Genomic DNA, 20,306 nt, shown 5'->3' on the forward strand with positions numbered 1-20,306 from the left:
ATGACACTGCTTTTGAGAAAAACAGTGACTCGAAACAAATATCGGATCCTTCTTTGCAAGTGATCTTAATGGCTTATGCCCTGTAAGACATGAGCGGTGAAGACGGGAGCGCGGCCGATGCGTGATGAAGTAAGGGTGGGAGTGGCTAATAAGTCCGGGGAAGTGGCCACGAATAAAAATCCAAATTCCAATAGCTTTGTCTTTTCTTTTGTAGGACCGGTATGCTTTCAAAAAAGCACACGCGTGATGCTCTGATACCACTGTCACAAGACGGGCACCACGTGCCAATAGAAAAGAACAGGCTGAACAACTTTAAGCACTTCAAATAACAACTGAACTGAAATAGAGAGAGATGACACGCGACACGGAGTGGCGGAATTCCACCCCAGAGAGTATTGGCCCCAAACCTTGGCGCCCCTTTCGGTATTTCTTTATATTGCATCAACACAGTACAAGCCGGTACTCCAGACTCTGCACCTTCTCCAAGAAGCATGCCAGAGAATGAGCCCTAACCTCATATTTAAAGACCCTTGGCCTAAAAAGCGATTATAGTGAAAAGCTTTCAAAACTCAAAAGCTCCTGGTCCAAAAAGCAATGCCAAAAGCTGCCACCTTTTCGTAAATTGCGTTGGTGTTCATACAGCAGCCCACGTGTCAGCCCATCACGTCAGCAAATCAGAGTCAGGGTTAGGGTTAGGGTTTAGGGGAAAATTAGGGTTTCAGCAGAATTAGGGTTTTGGATAGAATTAGGGTTTTTTATTTTAGGGTTAGGGTTTCAACAGAATTAGGGTTTTTGATTTTAGGGTTAGGGTTTCAACAAAATTAGGGTTTCGACACGTCAGCAATTTGTTACAGCAACATAGTCACAATCGTGACATCTAACCCTATTTTTTGGTGCAAGTTTCAGGATGGAAAGTTAGTCGACTTTTCGAGCTCGGCTATTGTCGAGATTGCTTTTTAAGTTTGAATTTTGTTTGAGAATATGTTTGAGAACTTGTTTGGTGATCCTATTTGAAATGGATGGTATCTGTTGTGAACCTGTCTTGGTGCCGATTTGAATTTTTTGACTCTAGTTTTAATACTGGTTTCAATGATTGGTGATTTTACTCCCGGGTGGAGAAGTGAGAAATACAATTTTGGTATTGTTTGAACCTCGGAACGACACAGGCCGATGCCTGTGAAGCGTTTCATTGTATGTTTGAAAACCTCGGAACAACGCAAGCCGATGTCTGGGGAGCGTTTCGTTGTATGCTATAAAACCTCTGAACGATGCAGGCAGATGCTTGGGGAGCGTTTGGTTGTATGCTTGAACCTCCAAGCGAGGCGGACTGCGGTCTGGGGAGCGTTTGGTTGTACAGTCTTCTGAGCTCATGGCCCGGACCTTTTTAGGTTATTTGCGGGGGGAGTGAGGAGGTAGTCGTTGAGTAGCTTCATAGCGCAGATCGTTTGTCTCGGGGGAGTGCTCAACGGCTCTGTTTGGTGTGTTTGTAACATGCATATGTGAGCATTTGTTTTGCATTGTGATGTGCCAACTATTGAATATTTCTAACTGGATGAGATTGCCTGGGTATGTAATTTTAGTGCATCAAGACACCCGTGGAAGATCAGTGCGGTCTGGGTGTGATGGCTAATTTTACTACGCCAGCATATCAAGAGTTCCGATCTGGACGAAAGGAGAAGCCAGCTCCTTGATCAAAAGAGCCAAAAGGAGAAGCCAACTCCTTGATCAAAAGAGCCGAAAGGAGAAGCCAACTCCTTAACAAAAAAAAAGCAAACTGATTGTCCCTCGGAATGACCCTCAAAATTTTTATAAAGCTAACTTGAGTTGTTTTATAGATATATTGTAATCGCGGACGATTACTCTCTTTCAAGAAGGGGGGATGTCACAAACTGCTGACGTGTCAAGTCAGTGAAGAACAGAGCCAACCTTCATATCACGGTCGAGGGACCTAAACCCTAAGAAGAGCAAGCAATAGCAGAAGAAGTCCTACCAACTTATGGTGGGACCCAGTTCGATGGGGCCCAAGAGACATAAAGGAATTGTGGGACCCAGTTCGATGGGGCCCAAGAGACATAAAGGAATTAAAATAAAGCAAGACCCACACACACACACACACACACACACACACACACACACACACACACACACACACACACACAGGCTTGCGCAGTAGCTGATGACGTGCTAGTCGTATTGTAACAGACTTGGACACTCCAAGTCAAGAATCAACCGCGACAACACCAAATAACCACTTCAAAACAATTCACAGATCACAATAGATTTGCACTGGCCCGGTGGAGTTCCGTGCCTAGAGATATTGGCCCCAAAGATTGGCGCCCCTTTCGGTATTTCTTTTTATATTAATCAATCATCAAAGTACAAGAGAGCGGTTAGGGTTTCACTCTCAGACTCTGCGTCCAGATGCCCTGAGAAGTGAGGCCCTCACCACTAATTTAAAGGTTACAAGGGATGCCCAAAAGTAGAGCCCCAAAAGCTTCAAATCAAAAGCAATTGCTCTCTCTCTCTCACAGAGAGTCAAAACATGAAAGCAAAAGCATTCTCTCTCTTTCTCATTTAAGTAGAGAAAAAGCGAAATTTTCGTCGCTCATCATTTTCCAAAAAAAAAAATAATTTTTTTTTATAAAAATAATAATCCGCCTCCGCGATTTTCGAAAATTAGGGTTTTTGGCAAAAATTAGGGTTTGCAGGAATTTTAGGGTTTTTGGCAAAAATTAGGGTTTCTGTTGTCCGCCACGTCATCACTTTGTGACATACCCCCCTCTTGAAAGCATTGTAATCGACCGCGATTACGCCTGCAAAACCGACAAAAGCCATAAACCGTCTTAGTAGACACTGACTGTTAGTACCTACGTACTAGGAACGCACATCTAGCACATGTACAAAATCGACAGTCACATCACACGACATCACAGGACATCACCAGACATCACAGGACATCACCAGACATTCAACATTCATTTGGATCTTAGACCATGATTTATCGGCAATGTAGCTAGCAATCACATCTAGGTCCAATCGGGACCACATCGATGTCCGATTGACTAACCCCTATTGCAACCATGTCTATTCGAGATCAATCAGACCAAAATGCTGCAGTCATTTCGGCTATCAGTTCCTGCACTCACAAGAACTCAAGAACAAATCAGTATCATAATCAGGAATTCCATTTCATAAAGTCATCCAGCAGAATACTGTCAGCTCTCAGTATCCCTGAAGCTCAAAGAGACATCAGTGACTTTAGTATCAAAATCGAGGCATCTGTTGACAAAGGAGCGGAGTAACTCCCCTCTTGTGCATCCCACTGCACCAAATCTTCGGCCAAGCTGAGTTTCTGGGTTCCGTTTGGAGTAGACTATGCTAAACCAAAAGATCGAGGTAAAGTTTCACAATCCGAGGAGTATCTGCTAGGTCCTCCTCCTCCATCCACTTCGCATCAAATGCAGGAAAGTTCTTGAACTTAACCAAGAACCGCCTTCGGACTTTACCTTTCTTCGTATCATTATGTGCCAAAATCTGTTCAGGAACAAGGATCTCCTCGTTTTCTTCCACTTTGGGTTGCTCATCAGGCTCCCCATCATCAAGCACATCACCCTTAACAGGTTTCAAGAGACTCACATGCAATGCATTGTGAATCCTCCAAGTATCTGGCAGTTTCAATCGGAAGGAGACATCATTTATCTTGTCAGTAATCTGGAAAGGTCCGTAGTATCATATACTAAGCTTTGGAAAAAGCCTCTCCTTTCCCTTTTTCTTTCTTAGACGTGCCTTCTCAAAAGTAAGAGCACCCAATCATCCTCCTTCAGTTTCAAGTCGCGACGATGGCGATCCGCTGCCTTTTTCTGTCATTCTTGAGACTCCTGCAAAGCCTCGCGAACCTTGGCAAAAGCCGTATCCAAATCTCGCGAATATTCATCCGCTTCAAATTTCTAATCTTTCGTGCTCAGGAAGGATGGAACCTTCGCAGCAGTTTCAACAATCTCACATGGCATCTTCCCCGTCGAAGAGTGTATCGTGTTATTGTAGGCAAATTCCACCAAAGGTAAGTTCTTTTCTCATTGAGTCTTCTGATGCGAGATACAAGACTTCAATAAATCTAAAATCATTGAATTGGCAATCTCAGATTGCCCGTCAGTCTGCAAGTGGAACGATGACGAGAACTGTAACCGCGTGCCAATGTTCTCCCAAATTGCCTTCCAAAACAAACTCATAAATCTGGGGTCTCTGTCGAAGACAATCGTCTCAGACGTGCCATGTAATCGGAAAATCATCGTGATCATTCTGTGTTCTTGGGAGATCAAAAATGAAATCCATTGCAATACTTTCCCAGGGGTGGGTGGGTATGGGTAAAGGCTGTAACAGTCCCTGTGCCTTATGCGTGTCAAACTTGACCTTCTGGCATACTGAGCAACTGCACACAAACTCTTCCACATCCTTTTTGAGTCTCGGCCCAAAGAAGTATTTCTCTACCCCTTTCATGGTGGTAGCAATGCCGCGGTGACCCGTAAAAGGTGGACAGTGGCATTCAGTCATAACCTTTTCCCTCAACGGCGCACAACAATCTTTTTCATCAAGTAGCCTTCCCGAAGGGAGTATCCCGCTACTGTCTCCCCATCCCGTATCCGTGTGAAAATATCTGCAAAATCTGTATCTATGGCATACTGATCGACCATATCCTCGAAGCTCCTATGATGTATCGCGGAAATAGCCAGAACCAACGGTTTCCGAGACAAAGCATCTGCCACCACATTCTTCTGTCCCTGCACATGGAAAATCTGGAAGTGGAACTATGACAAGATGTTCGTCCACCGCATCTGCTTTTCCGAAAGCTGCTTCTATGACAAGAAGTAGCGCCAACTCTGATGGTCTGTAAAGACAGTAAAATCCGCTCCGAGTAGGTAATGCCGCCACTGAGTAAGAGCATGGATAACCACCAAAAGCTCTTTCCCATAGATCTGTGCTGTCATCTCCGGCCTAGAGAACAAACGGCTCTCGTAAGCTATGACATGGCCTTCTTGCATGAAGACCGCACCCAGACTACGACCACAAGCATCACAATATACTTCAAATGACTTCTGCAAGTCCGGCAAAGTCAAAATAGGTCCCGTAGTCAATTTCTCTTTCAATGTCTGAAAGGCAGTCACCTCTGTGGGTCCCCACGAAAAAGGTACTCCTTTCTGTGTCAAGGTATGCAAATGGGAAGCAACCTATGCAAACTTTCGTATGAACCGCATGTAGTACGAACACAGTCCCAAGAAGCTTCTAACTTCATGGACATTCCTCAAATCGGGCCAATCACGGATAGTCTCTATCTTGGCCGGGTTCATTTGCACTCCTGCTGTTGACACAATGTGTCCCAAAAAATGTATCTCTGGTAGGAAAAATTCACTTTTCGTAGCATTAATCACTAATGTGTGATCTCGTAATGCCTGAAAGACTTGAAGCAGATGATCTCTGTGTTTTGCCTCATTCTTGGAGAAAACAATGATGTCGTCAAAGAAAGTGCCAACAAATAGCCTGTACTCTCGAAAAATCCTAGCCATCATCCGGTTAAATGTCGCAGGAGCATTGGTTAAGCCAAAAGGCATCACCAAAAACTCAAATAACCCAAAAGTCGTCCGAAAAGCTGTCTTGTAGACATCTCCTGGCGCTATCCTGATATGATGATATCCACTCTTCAAGTCAATCCTGCTAAAGCACGAGGATCCCTGTAACCTGTCGAGTATATCATCGATCCTAGGAATCGGAAATCTGTTCTTGATGGTGATTTCGTTGAGAGTGCTATAATCGATGCACATTCTCCAAGATCCGTCTTTCTTCAAAACCAACAACACTGGAGAGCAATACGGTGAAGTACTAGGCTGGACAAGACCCTTTTCCAAGAGGTCTTTCACTGAGTTCATAATCTTTTCATTCTGTACTCGGCTCACACCATAAGGTGGCCGATTCGGTGGCGTGCTTCCAGATATCAGATCAATGGTATGATCTTCAGGCCCTCTCAAAAGCAATCGGCATGAGCGTGGAGAAAAAAAATCTTGGCGTTCTTTTCTTCAGGTCAAAACATATTCAACCTTTATCCATCGTTCAGTTCTCCCAAAAGAATGAGTAAGAAAACTGAAGTTCATCAAGTACAATCTCTAAGCCCTTCATTTATCAAAGTCGCTTTCTCGGCCCGGTAGTCAACCACGGCGTAGTTCTTGTGGTACCAAGGGATCCCGAGTAGAACGTCACTCGCGTGCCCTGAACACCCCTGTCATTGCAAACGAAGTTTGCCAATGCTCGGTGTAATGGCAACATCCCATCCGGGTGCCAGTCGAACTACCTCTGCCTGTGGCGTCAGTCTGTTGGGCGTAGTTCCAAATCGAGCCGCCAATTCCAAGTGAAAAGAAGTTGGCCTTGGCTCCTTCAAAAGAGCTTCCTGATCCTTCACTTTGCCCCAAAAAAAACGGCAAAGTTTGTACTTTCATTCATTTGATTCGGTGCAAGTCCCATGCCATGTGGTACTAGTTCTGCTTTTTTATCTGCCTTTTCTGCCACATTCCTCAGCTGCTCTCGAACTCTCAGACCTGTTGTCGTCTTTATCATTCTGTTCTTTTTGTGCCTTATCAGGGCACTTCGCGGAGATATGTCCATGTTCCCCGCATCCAAAACACTCCCCCTCTCTGATGAAGCGAGCTCTCTCCTCAGGAGTAAGCTTGGGTCGTGTATCCTTTTTTTTCTCTGGGTTGATCTTTTTCATTCTACTTTCATTCCCAGAAGTCTGTTCGGCTCGTTGTGTCATGGCCTCATCTGTGGGGTAGGTCAGACTGCCAGAGTGAATGGCAAAGCCCCGCTTCGCATGACTCATCAACTCCTGAATAGAAGCTGACTTCTGTTCCAAGCAGTGATTTCGCATCTTTGTAGGTAGACCCAAGGTAAACCGCTCAATCTGTTCTCTGAACGAGATCTTCTTGAATGAAGAGGCGGGTAGAAAAGAGCTCCAGAATCTTTCACCATAAGAATTCACTGTATCGCTCTTGGTCATCCGGAGATGGTTCCAAGCAGCTCGTACATCTCGTTCATATTCTTGAGTCAACCAAGAAGAAATAAAAAGCCTCTTGAATTTCAGCCATGTAACTGGCACAGTCTTGCTTAATAGAAGCGTGGACCACCAAGTACGAGCATTCCTCTTAAAGTAAGAGGCAGCTCTCCGAATCTTGGAGTGCTCTGAATAGCGTCCTCCCGCGAAAGCGATGTCAAACTGCTGTATAAAAGACAAAGCCTTCGAAGCATCCGAGTATCCTGAAAAGTATCAAACTTGATCGAGTGGCCACCTTCCTTAAACTCTCGGACTTTCTTGCTTTTATCTTCGAGAAAGTCATACTGGTTGGCTTTGTAAAAATTCTTCTTGTTCGCATAAAACTTTCCGTCATCGGAATTTGAGCTGTCTGTAGAAGAGTCCTCAGTAGAACTGTCAGTCTCTGGGCGAGATTTAGCCTTCTGTGCCTTTCTCTTGCCCTTTCCAAAGCGTTGCTTCTTTCTTCGCTTTTTACCTTTTCTGTCTTCTTCGCTCGAATCCGAGGAGCTAGAAGAACTGTCAGAAGAAGAAGAAGGTCTTGACGCGCTTCTTCAATTTCTTTGCCTTGTCAAATGTCGACCGACGACCCAAATATCCTGGGAAGTCAGTGCCTTTCTTCTGCTTTTTGCCGTGCTTTTTGTCTTTCTTTTGCACGTCGAAAAGCTGAGCAATCCGTGCATCAACCACGTTCTCCAGTTCCTTCTCCGTATATTTCTTGGAGGCAGAAGGTTTCTTGAGAGCGGGTTTCGGGAGTGGTGTTGTGGTTCTCTGCCACTCCATCTGTACCTCTTCCAAAGAGGTCTGGTTCATATATTTTGCCATCTTCGGATCCTTGGCAAAATTGAGCATCATCTTTGTTGCATCGCCAATCAACTGGCGACGCTCTATCTCTCGCCGCTCCGCCTAAGTAGGCCAAGGCGGGCCATACTCTCTGCCTGAATCTTCGTTGTGATCCCAGCCCGCATCTCCAGATGCAGAGGGAGTTGACTGATCATTGCCTGAAGCCATAGGTGCCGCGGAAAAAAAATTCGGGGATCGGATTTCCCGTAGAAGAGAAATCGGCCGTGCTTTGATACCACTGTAACAGACTTGGACACTCCAAGTCAAGAATCAACCGCGACAACACCAAATAACCACTTCAAAACAATTCACAGATCACAATAGATTTGCACTGGCCCGGTGGAGTTCCGTGCCTAGAGATATTGGCCCCAAAGACTGGCGCCCCTTTCGGTATTTCTTTTTATATTAATCAATCATCAAAGTACAAGAGAGCGGTTAGGGTTTCACTCTCAGACTCTGCGTCCAGATGCCCTGAGAAGTGAGGCCCTCACCACTAATTTAAAGGTTACAAGGGATGCCCAAAAGCAGAGCCCCAAAAGCTTCAAATCAAAAGCAATTGCTCTCTCTCTCTCTCTCACAAAGAGTCAAAACATGAAAGCAAAAGCATTCTCTCTCTCTTTCTCATTTAAGTAGAGAAAAAAGCGAAATTTGTGTCGCTCATCATTTTCCTTTTTTTTTTTTTAATAAATAATAATCTGCCTCCGCGATTTCCGGAAATTAGGGTTTTTGGCAGAAATTAGGGTTTCTGTTGTCCGCCACGTCATCACTTTGTGACACGTATGGACGCTCTGGATTTTCCACTGACTGATGACATGGTAGACTGTATGGATTTCCGCGTTTTGCGCTAATTGTTGACGTGGTAGCTGTACGAATTTCTGCGATTTACGCTGGCAGCTTTTGGGCATCGCTTTTGGACCAGGCTTTTCGTGTAAATTGCTTTTGGGCCTAGGGCCTTTAGATATGAGGCCATGGGCTCATTCTTTGGCATGCTTGTGGATGAAGGTGCAAAGGATGGAGTACCGGCTTGTACTTTGATGATGCAATATAAAGAAAGACTGAAAGGGGCGCCGAGGTTTGGGACCAATACTGTCTGGGGTGGAATTCCGCCACTCCATGTCGAGTGTCGTCTCTCTCTTTCAACTCAGTTGTTATTGAAGTGCTAAAAGTGTGTTCAGTCTGTTCTTTTCTATTGGCACATGGTGCCTGTCTTGTGACAGTTACACTTGTGGAAAGCGGGAAAGCGTGATCATTTGTCTAAAGATTGCAAATCCAAAAGCAAAGACAGGTTCTACAAGGACAAAGGCAAAAGCAAGCTTCACAAGGAAAGTAGTGATAATGATTGAGGGAAGGACAACGAAGAGGCTGCTGGTGTAGTGGAGTCTACACTGGCAAGGACTTCCGCCTTCTAGTCACGTGGAGACCAACATTGCCACCAACTTCAGCCAGAGAGAGGCTTCTGAGTGACAGAGACGGGCAAATAGTGCTCCGTATAATCAATTTGGACCCTTGTGTTAAAGTTCAAGCTATCAGTGTTTGAACATGTGGGTGGGAGTTCATGGCAAATGCATCTGGCAGGGCAGGGAACCAATTAGACGTATCTAAAACACTATGTGGATGAGTGCACCAATCCATTGTTGTTGGTCGAATCATGGACAGAGGATGTGTTCCACAATTCATTATCTTGGAGTATTTTGGACGTGATGTGATCACAGTTCACAAATGGGGATTCTTGGACGTAGTATGGTCTACAATTTAAAATTTCTAAACGGAAACTGATGCTCAAGATGGCATTCTTCTAAGGTACAAAGTTGAGGGTAGCCAAACTGAGGTGTATCCAGTAAGGAGCTGTTCGTGGGGTGTCCATGGTAGCTTCTTCATCGACTTGGTCTCACTATTTATATGTCCATTATGAGCTGCATAGAGGGTGTTAAGAGTTTTGGCATCTCAAGTGAACTGTTTAATGTGATCCTGGTATTTATTTTACTTATTTGTGAAAGTCTGTGTAGGGCAATTTACTCGTGTGGGTACATATGTGACCCCCTTGCCCCCATTGTATACATATTCAGTTATTCATTGCCAAGGTTGATTGGTTCAGGAGACTCTCTCTCTCTCTCTCTCTCTCTCTCTCTCTCCCCCCCCCCCCCCCCCCCCCCCGGTTTCTATGCTTCCGCATCGTCGACTTTGACAAGAATACGTACCATTATAAAAAAGCGTACATCATAGGACATTTTTGATATAAATAGAGACATGGAAGCGTCTATTTACCAAACTCATCATTTGGAGATTCCAACTTAGTTACTAGCTATTGGCTGTAACCAGTTTACTACTCACTACTACACAATGCTAAAATGTCATAAATGATCATTCGAAAAGAATTTTAAAGTTTTTGCATGATTAATATGATGGCATCCAATTTTGATGGAATTAGTTAGTGGACCTCTAGTGCTCTTTTCCTATGCTGCAAACGATTCTAAAGAATTTCTTAACTCCTTTATGTTTCAATTTGAAGAGTAGTTTCAATGTTCATAGGTGTCAAGTTTCGTTTAGACCTAAGAAGGCACTTAGTGATATTCCTTTTCAATTGTACATGTTGCACTGGCTTTGTTTTAGTGCATTCCATGTTTAACACCAAACTGTACTAGCACTGGATGCTCGGACGTGTCAACCCTATTTGTTGCCATGCATACATGCATTGAAAATTCGGTCTTGAAATTATCCATATCATGGCACAAGTGTTTTACTGCATTTGACTAGTTGTCTTTTGTCTATTTTGGTTGGGATTATGCCTTGGTTGATTTTTTTGGGCCTTTGTCCTCCAGCTCGTTGAAAGTGGAGAGAAGGAAAAGCTGAAGGAGTTGTTGAGGGAGAGGCTTTTTGAGTGTGGATGGAAGGACGAGATGAAGGGCCATTGCAGGTGCTTATATATGTGACATTTATTTTTTAAGTCGTCCCTCTTGACAAGATCAGACAAAGATTTTGAGGAACATGGCAGTTGGCAGTGTTTTTCAGACATTATTAGCTAATTCAATGTCAGGAAGTGTTTGAAAGAGAGTCAGACAAGGCCAAAGTTGAACAAGATAAAATCCAAACTTGTGATAAGGGGATGGGGCAATGACACATTCCTGAGATTGTATTGTATGGCATGATCTCTATCGACGATCGTATGGTAGTTCTACACATGTCCTTAGGTACTTCTGCACATGTCATTAGAGTCAGCCTTATAGGTACTTTTTAGAACCTTTCGTTAAAAAAATGTTATTTTCACCTCTTGCCTGTCCCTACCTGTGTCCTTTAAGACCTTTGCACTTGATAACACCATCAATGCTTGATTCAGGCACACATAGCTCAAGGTAAAGTACAAAGATATATACCATGAGAGAAGACTACGGAGAAGTGCAGTGCGAAATACAGTATAATGGACCAGACTATTACTTGTTTTTGTTGAGTCTAGTTAATCTTCTCAATAAGAACATTTCTTCAAGTGTATCTTCTAAAAGTGGAAAGTGTTGCTCATATTGAGCCATGAACTTTGATAGGGGCAACTCATCTCGAGTAGAACTACCAGGAAGCATATTTTTATAAGCTTTTCTATGTGAAGGTGGGCAAGGCACGGGTAAATGGAGTTAAGGTTTATAGTAACGAGGCTTAGCAAGGATTTGATGGGTGCTTTGTAACCGGCTGTAGCTTTGGCAGGTAGGAGGCTTGAACCAAAGAGAGCTTGAAAGATTAGGAATTGAAATAAGCAATTGAGATAAACAATCAACGTTGACAAAATTACCTGCCATGAGAGGCGGATTTTTCTTGGAGAGTAATTACCCCTGGCTGCCATCGATTGTTGTTCCACGTCCTGTTGTTGTAGCCCTTGTTTATCACTCTCTGCACCGCCAGCCTGTTGCTTATGTTTTGATGAGATGGCTTAGTTGGTCTGCCATATACTATGTAGTGCATTTTGTGCATTTGGACGTTGCTCTTGTAGAGAAACAGCAGCGGGTGGGGTAAGCCTCTGTTGTCATTGCTTGTGCGAGCCTCCATCGACAGCTAGTGTTACAGACCCGGGCATCACGTGCCAAATAACACACAAAACTAGAACAGACACTTAACAATTAACACAACTGAAATCTAGAGAGAGATTCCACACAGTAGACACAGAGTGGCAGAGTTTTACTCTCAGATGCAATGGCCCCAAAAGCCTGGCGTGGGGAGGAGCACTCTCAGAGGAGCAATCTGATTCTTGAGCATGCACTGTCTTCACATGCCAATGAGCATCAACACAAGGTAGTACTTTCTAGCATGCATCACACAAAATCCAGTTCCACAATCAGATTTCCACCCACCTATCTCATCTTGTCGGATTTGTCGATATCTAGCATAGTGATGTTAATCTATCGTACTGATCCTTTATAGATGTCTTGATACACTAAGAACACATACCTAGCACTAGATTAGATGCTTCACAAATGCTTTCAGAGATGCAGTCACAAGACATAAAACATAAACTTGACCCATTTGGATGGCGCTCAAAGCACAATCTGCCTGAACAGAGTTAAATTTTAAACAATTCTGAGACTACAGCTTGCATCGTTTAGAGGATTCCATATGCAACTAAACGATCCCGAGACCGTAGCTTGCGCCGTTTAGAGGTTCATCAAACAATATTGAAAGAGCATTCAAACCAGTATCAAACAAATTTCACAAACCCAAAATGATTTTGCTACCGCTTTTGTAGTTAAGACACTTAAATCTTTTTGTTTTCAGAATACTGTTTGGGTATTGTTTGGCCTTGTTTTGGTGCTGACTCAGAGGACTACTTATTTACCATCCTGGTTCAAAGTAATGGTATGATTGCAGTTATGAATGGTAGTATCATTCTGATGATTCCATGGCATTTCCAAACGTACGCAACGGTGTCCTAACTGCATAATGTGGAAGTCAATTTGCCATGGTATCCTTGAATGGTGATATGAAGAGCACCAATGAGAGGAACAATTGTATTGGTATCTCTTGTAGCTAGCTCTGCTTCAATGCCTCCAACAAATTAGTCATAATCAAAATTCATGGTTTTCAAAAATCTGGATGTTTGAAGTTTTCATTGGCTCCAAGATCATAGAAGATGAGTGCCTTGTTGCCATGGATGTTTCCATAAGCTCTTCATAATTCTTATCGGGTGTAGTAATTGCATAGATATCCGGAACAAGTTCCTCTGTGGGTTTTGCCTTCTTGGCGGGAGGTCGCTCAAGAGTTTTATACCCTGGATGTGGACAATGATAGGAAAGTTTTATCCCCTTCTTGTTGCAAAGTTTCTTGTTGGCGGGTAGTAAGTCGAGGTCGTGCAGGTTGAGTTAACGTGCTGCGAGAATCCTTGGAATTAGACTGTTGTTATCGAGGACTTTTTTAAGGAACGTATTCAGGTTCAAATGTAAATTCAAGTTTTCCCTTCATCAATTTGTAACAGATGTCAAAAAGAGACCCTACAAAGGAGGGGAAAGCCCCAAAGTTAGGGAAATCTTTGACTTAACCTCCCCCTCACCCACAGGGCACCCCCTTTCTCAAGGGGCACATGGACACATGTCAGGCTCTCCCTATGTTTAGCCTCATGGTGTGCTTAAATCCTATTGGCTTGGCTAAAGAGGGGTCCAATGAGATTCTAGTTCAATTCAATAAATATCTAGATATTTTCAAGTTCTCTCTCTCAAAGAGGTAAGGAGGACACTTGTCCTAATGCTAGCCATACATTATGCATGTGATTGGCTAGGCTTAGAGGGGTCCAATGAGCTTCAAGCTTGAGCTACAAGGAGGGACCGACAAAGCAAGCAAGGGGTGTGCTTGGGGGTATACATTCTCTCACACACTCATTTTTCACACATTCTCACTTGATGAAAGTGCAAGAACTCCATCTCCTTTTCGAAGCTTGTTGAGAAGTTAAGAGCCTACACCAACACTCTTGGCTATGAAATGCAAATCCAACTAAGAGCTATGCTTCAATGCTTAAGCTTGCCATCTTCTCAGTCTTCATAACTATGCTATTATGCTATGCTAAGCAAGAAGAGTAATGATAAGTGAGGAACTATTTCTTTCTCCTATGAACGATTCTTCTTCCTCTTCCCTACCCTCCTTCCCCGCTAGCTCTCTCCACCTTCGAAGGTGTTTCAGGCCTTGGGACTGAGACCGGGGATGGTTAAGGCTTTAAGTTTATGTTATGCTCGTGATGCATGAAGCTTTCCATCTTCATAGCATCACCAAGATCACAAGGAACACAAAGATTGTTCTACACCCACTATTGGCAACGTTAGTGGGGATGTCGTGGTATTTAGTCAATACTATGCATGATGGAGCTGATGGTTATATTGTCTTGTGGGTGACTACCATGGGGCTATACCTTGCACTTTCCTTCAAGGGTGAATCTGGGCTTATCGTGGATTCATCTAGGTATATTCTTTAGTCGTATTGCGGACATGCAAACTTCACATTGTGAAGTTTTCGTCCGAGTTACGACCAGTTGATATTGTGCTAATTCTTTCTATCTTTTGTGGTGTGTATGCCCTATCAACTACCTCATTTTTGTGCTAATTTTTCCGATTTGATGCTTCTTTTAGTGCTAGGCTTCATTATGGTTGAGTCTGCCCCGGAGTCATGACAGAAACTCAGCATGCTGAACTTTGTGTTGATGTATGCTCATGTGTGTGTGCGTGTGGTGTGTGTTGTGTTGGGGAGCATATGTTAGTACCTAGTTCTACACCCACTATTGGGCACTGACGATGTTAGTGGGGATGTCGTGGTATTTAGTCAATACTATGCATGATGGAGCTGATGGTTATATTGTCTTGTGGGTGACTACCATGGGGCTATACCTTGCACTTTCCTTCAAGGGTGAATCTGGGCTTATCCTGGATTCATCTAGGTATATTCTTTAGTCGTATTGCGGACATGCAGACTTCACATTGTGAAGTTTTCGTCCGAGTTACGACCAATTGATATTGTGCTAATTCTTTCTATCTTTTGTGGTGCGTATGCCCTATCAAGTACCTCATTTTGGTGCTAATTTTTCCGATTTAATGCTTCTTTTAGTGCTAGGCTTCATTATGGTTGAGTCTGCCCCGGAGTCATGACAGAAACTCAGCATGCTGAACTTTGTGTTGATGTATGCTCATGTGTGTGTGCGTGTGGTGTGTGTTGTGTTGGGGAGCATATGTTAGTACCTAGTTCTACACCCACTATTGGGCACTGACGACGTTAGTGGGGATGTCGTGGTATTTAGTCAATACTATGCATGATGGAGCTGATGGTTATATTGTCTTGTGGGTGACTACCATGGGGCTATACCTTGCACTTTCCTTCAAGGGTGAATCTGGGCTTATCCTGGATTCATCTAGGTATATATATGTATTATACCAAGTCTCTCTTTATGGGAGAATCTATAATACAAAAGCCTATCGGAGGGGGGATCGGCTCCACATAAATCCGGTTCTCAACTGTTGTCAAGTTCTCTCTCTCTCTCTCTCTCTCTCTCTCTCTCTCTCTCTCGCAAAAGTATTGTTTATGCCAAGTTAATTAAGTATAATGGTTATGTTGCTATCGCTAATTAAGTTCACCCTCTATGTTCTCAAAGTAGTCTCACAAAAATGCTCTCTTTAATTCTCCTAATTCCGCTATTCTCAAAGTTCATGGACCATTTCTATTACATTGATATCAGAGCTATTGGTTTCCTCTCTCTCTCTCTCTCTCTCTCTCTCCCCTTGGTCTCTACGCTTCCGCATCGTCCACTTTGACAAGTTATCAGAGCGAGGTCGTGCCTGAAGAGCCTTGGCGTGGAGGAGCAACCCAACTTTGGAGCCTTGCCATGGAACTTGTTATGACATTGTCACAAGTTGGTGACGTGGCAACCCAACTAAATAGGGGACCATTATAAAGATACAAAGTGGCCGAACTTTGGAGTATAAGGGGCCAAGAAACCATGCTGATGTGGCAGTTGTTCGTGAATTACGAAAATCCATGATGACGTGGCACATTGTACGGACAGGTCGGCGATTTGCGAAAACAACCCTATGGTCGCATGCTTTTCATACCTGGTGCTTTTGAGGCCAAGCTTTTCATTCCTGATGCTTTTGGGCCAAGGGCCTTTAAGAGAAGGGGCACAATGATTTTGGGGCCAGTGATCAGGGAGTGGAACTCTGCCACTCCATGTCTACCATGTGGACTCTCTCTCTCTCTCCATACCATACTGGCACGACATAGGAACCGTCCCGGATACTGATGTATATGTATATGATGCCTTGACTATTAGAGAGCTCCATTGTATCAGCTCACCCTTTGTCTTCCCTTTGTATCAGCTTTCACCCCACCCCTACCCACTATTTTCTTTTCAGTTCTTTGTACTTTTTGTACCCAGATCTGGTATTAGATTCATCACATGTAACCTTTTGGTCTCATAGGTCATTTTGGCCTTTTGAAGACGTTAATAGTACATTTCATTTCATTTCTCTCTCTCTCTCTCTCTCTCTCTCTCTCTCTCTCTCTCTCTCCCCCCCCCCCCATAGTTGTTTTGAAGTGCTAAAAGTCTATTGTAGTCTTTTCTTTTCATGGTGCCCTCCGGTTACAGACATGCAAGCTTTCAAGTACTTTTGCTTGAAGCTACCTGACATCCTTATTTGAAGTGCAACTTCTTACAGAATGGGACAATCAGATTTTCGTCCAGTCATCTCTTCTGAATTGGAGCTCTTGATATTTTGGCGTAGCAGTAATAGTGATCACATCCACATCTCATTGATCTCTAGCAAGTGCCTTGATGCACTAAGACCATGTACCTAGGCAATCTCATCCAATTTGGAACGATTGATGCACCAGATCATATGCTTCACAAAATGCTTTACAAATGACACAAAGTTCACATGTGCATGCATTTAACGTAAAGACATCCAGGTACAATCAAACGCTTCCCATTTTGAAGTCTGCGTCGTTTAGAGGGTTCTATATGCAACCAAATGCTCCCAAGACCGCAACTTGCGTCATTCAAAGGTTTCCATCTACAACAAAATGCTCCGTAGACCATAGCCCGTGTCGTTTAGAGGATAAAAGATCTGAGGCATGACAAGCGGTAGCATAAAATTCAGGAATCATTGAAAGTTCTGCAGGATAGTCAAATTTTGTCGAGGATGCTTCGAAAGTATGTGGCGAAGTTCGTCGACAAGAGATTGCACTTACTCATTAGAATTGAAAAGTGGCATCTTGTGTGTTCTAGAAGGACGTTTTTTTTTGAATAAACGATTGATCTGATACCACTGTTACAAACGCGGGCACCATGCGCCAAATAATAGACAAAATTGAAACGCACTTTTAGTGTTGAACACAATTGAAATTGCAAGAGAGAGAGATTCTACATAGTAGACACGGAGTGGTGGAGTGGCACTCGTAGATGCAATGGCCCTAAAACTCTGGTGCCTTTTCTGCAAATCCAACGGCAATTTACGGGCTGCTCACGTCAGATTTTGGTCCTTCGTCTGGGTGTTCTCCCGAGTCCCTGTCAGCCTCTACTATCCCATTAAGGTGCCTAGGGTCATGCCACATCATCAGCTGTGACAGCTAGCTGTCACAATCATAATCTCTTGGGAAATTGCTTCACTTTGTTCGGAAGAGGGAAGACATCATACAGTGATGCTTGTTGCCACCATCAGTGGCTGACTCCGCCGTTAATGTCATCGTCACGACCAATGCTGCAGCTGCTCTGCTACAGACGCCGCCAATGTTGCTGACGCCTCCACCTCTCCCGATTGCTGCTGCTCTCTTGTCATGCGCTCTCCCCTTTTTTGTGTATGTTGTTTTCTTGTTTTATCTTCTTTTTCATTTGCTTTTTTGTTTATTTTCTGCGCACTCACACATTTGCTTTGGGGGGGAGTGTGTTTGGATGGGTGGTTGTGTGTGTGGTATGCGTGAAGTTTTCAGCAGTTGAGTCGCCCATGGGGAGACTGGTCGGGGGCCAGAGTCCCTCACTCTTTGGTACTGCCCTCTCATTTGATCTGGAAGAGGAGTTGGAGCCTCCTTCACAATGTCTATGGCTTGTCAGAAGGACTGCATTTTATTTTAGTGTGGGGCATGGAGTGATTATGTTTTGTGATGACTGGTGTAGTGGCCTCTGCTTGTGGCATGGGTTTGCTAAATTTTCCTTGCGTTTCCACCCACATGGTTCACCTCCTGCTGTTGCTACTTGTCTAGCCTTCTCGGTTTTGCCAGTTACCCCTTCAGTTTGGCTACGTACGTCGTATTCTTCTCTAGCTCGACAAGTGCCTTGTTAAGAATTGCAACACCTTGGGCTTATTGTCTGTACTGTAAAATTTATGAAAGATAATTAACCATGTTGGGATGCAAGCAGACCATGTTTGATTGATCGTGAACTGCATAGTGTTTATGCGTTGGGTGGCAGTTATGCATCTGGGTACCCTTCTTGGTTGCTTTTCTATAGTCAGTGACCAGGCATGGTGGAGGTGGAAGAAACAGTATGGCATAAACACCATGCATCGTGAACTGCATGGTGTTTATGCGTTGGGTGGCAGTTATGCATCTGGGGACCCTTCTTGGTTGCTTTTCTATTGTCAGCAACCAGGCATCGGAAATGGAGCTTTGACCACGTTCCCTGGTTCTTTCATCCAAAGTAACCACGTCAGGTAGAAAATGGAGGAAACAGTATGGTGTTAGAAATGGAGTTTTGGCCAGGATCTCTTGCTCTTCCATCCAAGGCGATTACGATTGGAAAAGGTGCTGTAGAGTTCATGACATAAAAACCATCACGCATGTGACATTACAATGGAGAAGTTACAGTGTTCAAACCTTGGAGCCTGGGTTTTGAGCTTTTGGATGAGCAAGGCAAATAGTAGACCAGGAGCCTTCCCAGAGGGGGGAGAATCTTAAGTTTGCAGGTGTTGTTAAAGCTCTCCCTCTCCAGAGAACACAGTTGCAATAAAGACACGAATGCAGGGGTGGTGGCTAAGATTGCAAGAAAAGTGGTGTTGAATCGCCATTTTTTGCAGTACCATTAATGTTGAGAAGCAGCCACACTGTCCCCTACGTATCTTGGTTAATTCCATGACTTTAAGTGTCCAATGAAAGTGTCTCAAAGTGTGCTAACACATCTGCATGGTAGGTCTGTTGGGGTCCTGTTTGGAGGCGCACTGGGGCTGGGGGGTTGTTGTGGGGGGGCTGTCATGTATATGCATGCGGGTGTTCAATTTGTTTTCCCACTAGAAACTGTTCAACTTGTCATTGTTAATGCAGAGCTTTTACTAGAAAAAGAGGCAGAACAGATGTGACACTCGACGAACTCATTCGAACAATCACCCCCAAAGGAAGATGTAATCAAGAAGATATCCATATTTTCCTATGTACGATTTCTTAGCTGACGTCTGATTCTTCAGTTGTTGATTGTTGACAGCATCAGTACCTGACACTGTGAAAGCAGAGTTACTACAACGCATACGAAGCTTTCTTTTATCTGCTGCTTTATAAATGAGAGCCACCATGTGTTCGTGAATGAGATGAGCAGTCTCTGGTGCTCATCTTTGCATTTTAGGCTTGGCATGGGAATCCTGTCTCTTATGGTGGACAACGTCTTCACCACTGGCAAAGCTGGAGATAGAAGAAGCAAGCACATGAGGCCTTTTCAATGTAAGTGCAGATGGAGTAGATTATGCCATGTGTCTTGGCGAGCTAAGATGAGGTTGTTGTCCCTGGAGAGTAGCGATATTTCAGAGCTTTGGGCATTCAGGCTTTAATGAGAAAGGTCGAAAACAGATTCCAAGGCCTCGTAATTATCAACCGATGTCGAGGCCAAAAATTTAGACTTCATCAACTGTCTGCCTGTGCTCTTTGCTCTGTTTGCTCTACAATAGGGAAAGAAGAGTTGTACTAAGTCTAAGAAACCAAAGTAGTTGTACAAGTGTCTAACAAAGGAATGCTTTTCTGTTCAAGTTGTCCTTCGCTTTTTGCCAGTAATAAATGAAATAAAAGGTAGATACAGGTTTTTGATCTGTGTCATATTTGAGCAAACATTAATGAGTACTTCAAAGTCTTTATAAAATTCTTAATTTAGGATGGAGACATTTTTTTAAAGAAAGAGATACTGTATTGCTAAAATTTGATCATCCTTAAACATCACATTTAATTTAGGTAATCATGTCGTACCGATAGCTCACCATGTGCCGCATTGCTGCTCATCCAATTAATATGTAAAGCAAAGGTGGAAGAAAAACAGTGTGACCCTGGGCTAGTGGTCACCACCTTCACTCTATTTTGCTCTCTCTCTCTCTCTCTCTCTCTCAGAAGAGCTTGGGAACTTCAGTGTGACCCTATACTTGGGGTAGTGGTCCCCACCTTCACTCTATTTTGAATTGACATGCCATGGTTT

At 43.7% G+C, this 20,306-nt stretch overlaps 1 protein-coding gene across 1 annotated transcript in view; it reads left to right on the plus strand.

The window, feature by feature from the left end:
• LOC147439242 (transcription/mRNA export factor) overlaps positions 1-19,948 on the plus strand; it is a 32,308-nt gene extending 12,360 nt beyond the window's left edge. The window contains exons 3-5 of the mRNA XM_086485111.1: positions 10,735-10,829; positions 19,178-19,254; positions 19,335-19,948. Of these exons, the coding sequence (XP_086341237.1) occupies positions 10,735-10,829; positions 19,178-19,254; positions 19,335-19,408 (246 nt within the window). The 3' untranslated portion in view covers positions 19,409-19,948. The remainder of the gene's footprint in view (positions 1-10,734; positions 10,830-19,177; positions 19,255-19,334) is intronic.
• Positions 19,949-20,306: the final 358 nt, after the last annotated feature.

The sequence above is a fragment of the Adiantum capillus-veneris genome, chromosome 16 (assembly GCF_014529385.1).
Source record: "Adiantum capillus-veneris isolate H3 chromosome 16, ASM1452938v2, whole genome shotgun sequence".
Lineage (NCBI taxonomy): Eukaryota > Viridiplantae > Streptophyta > Polypodiopsida > Polypodiales > Pteridaceae > Adiantum > Adiantum capillus-veneris.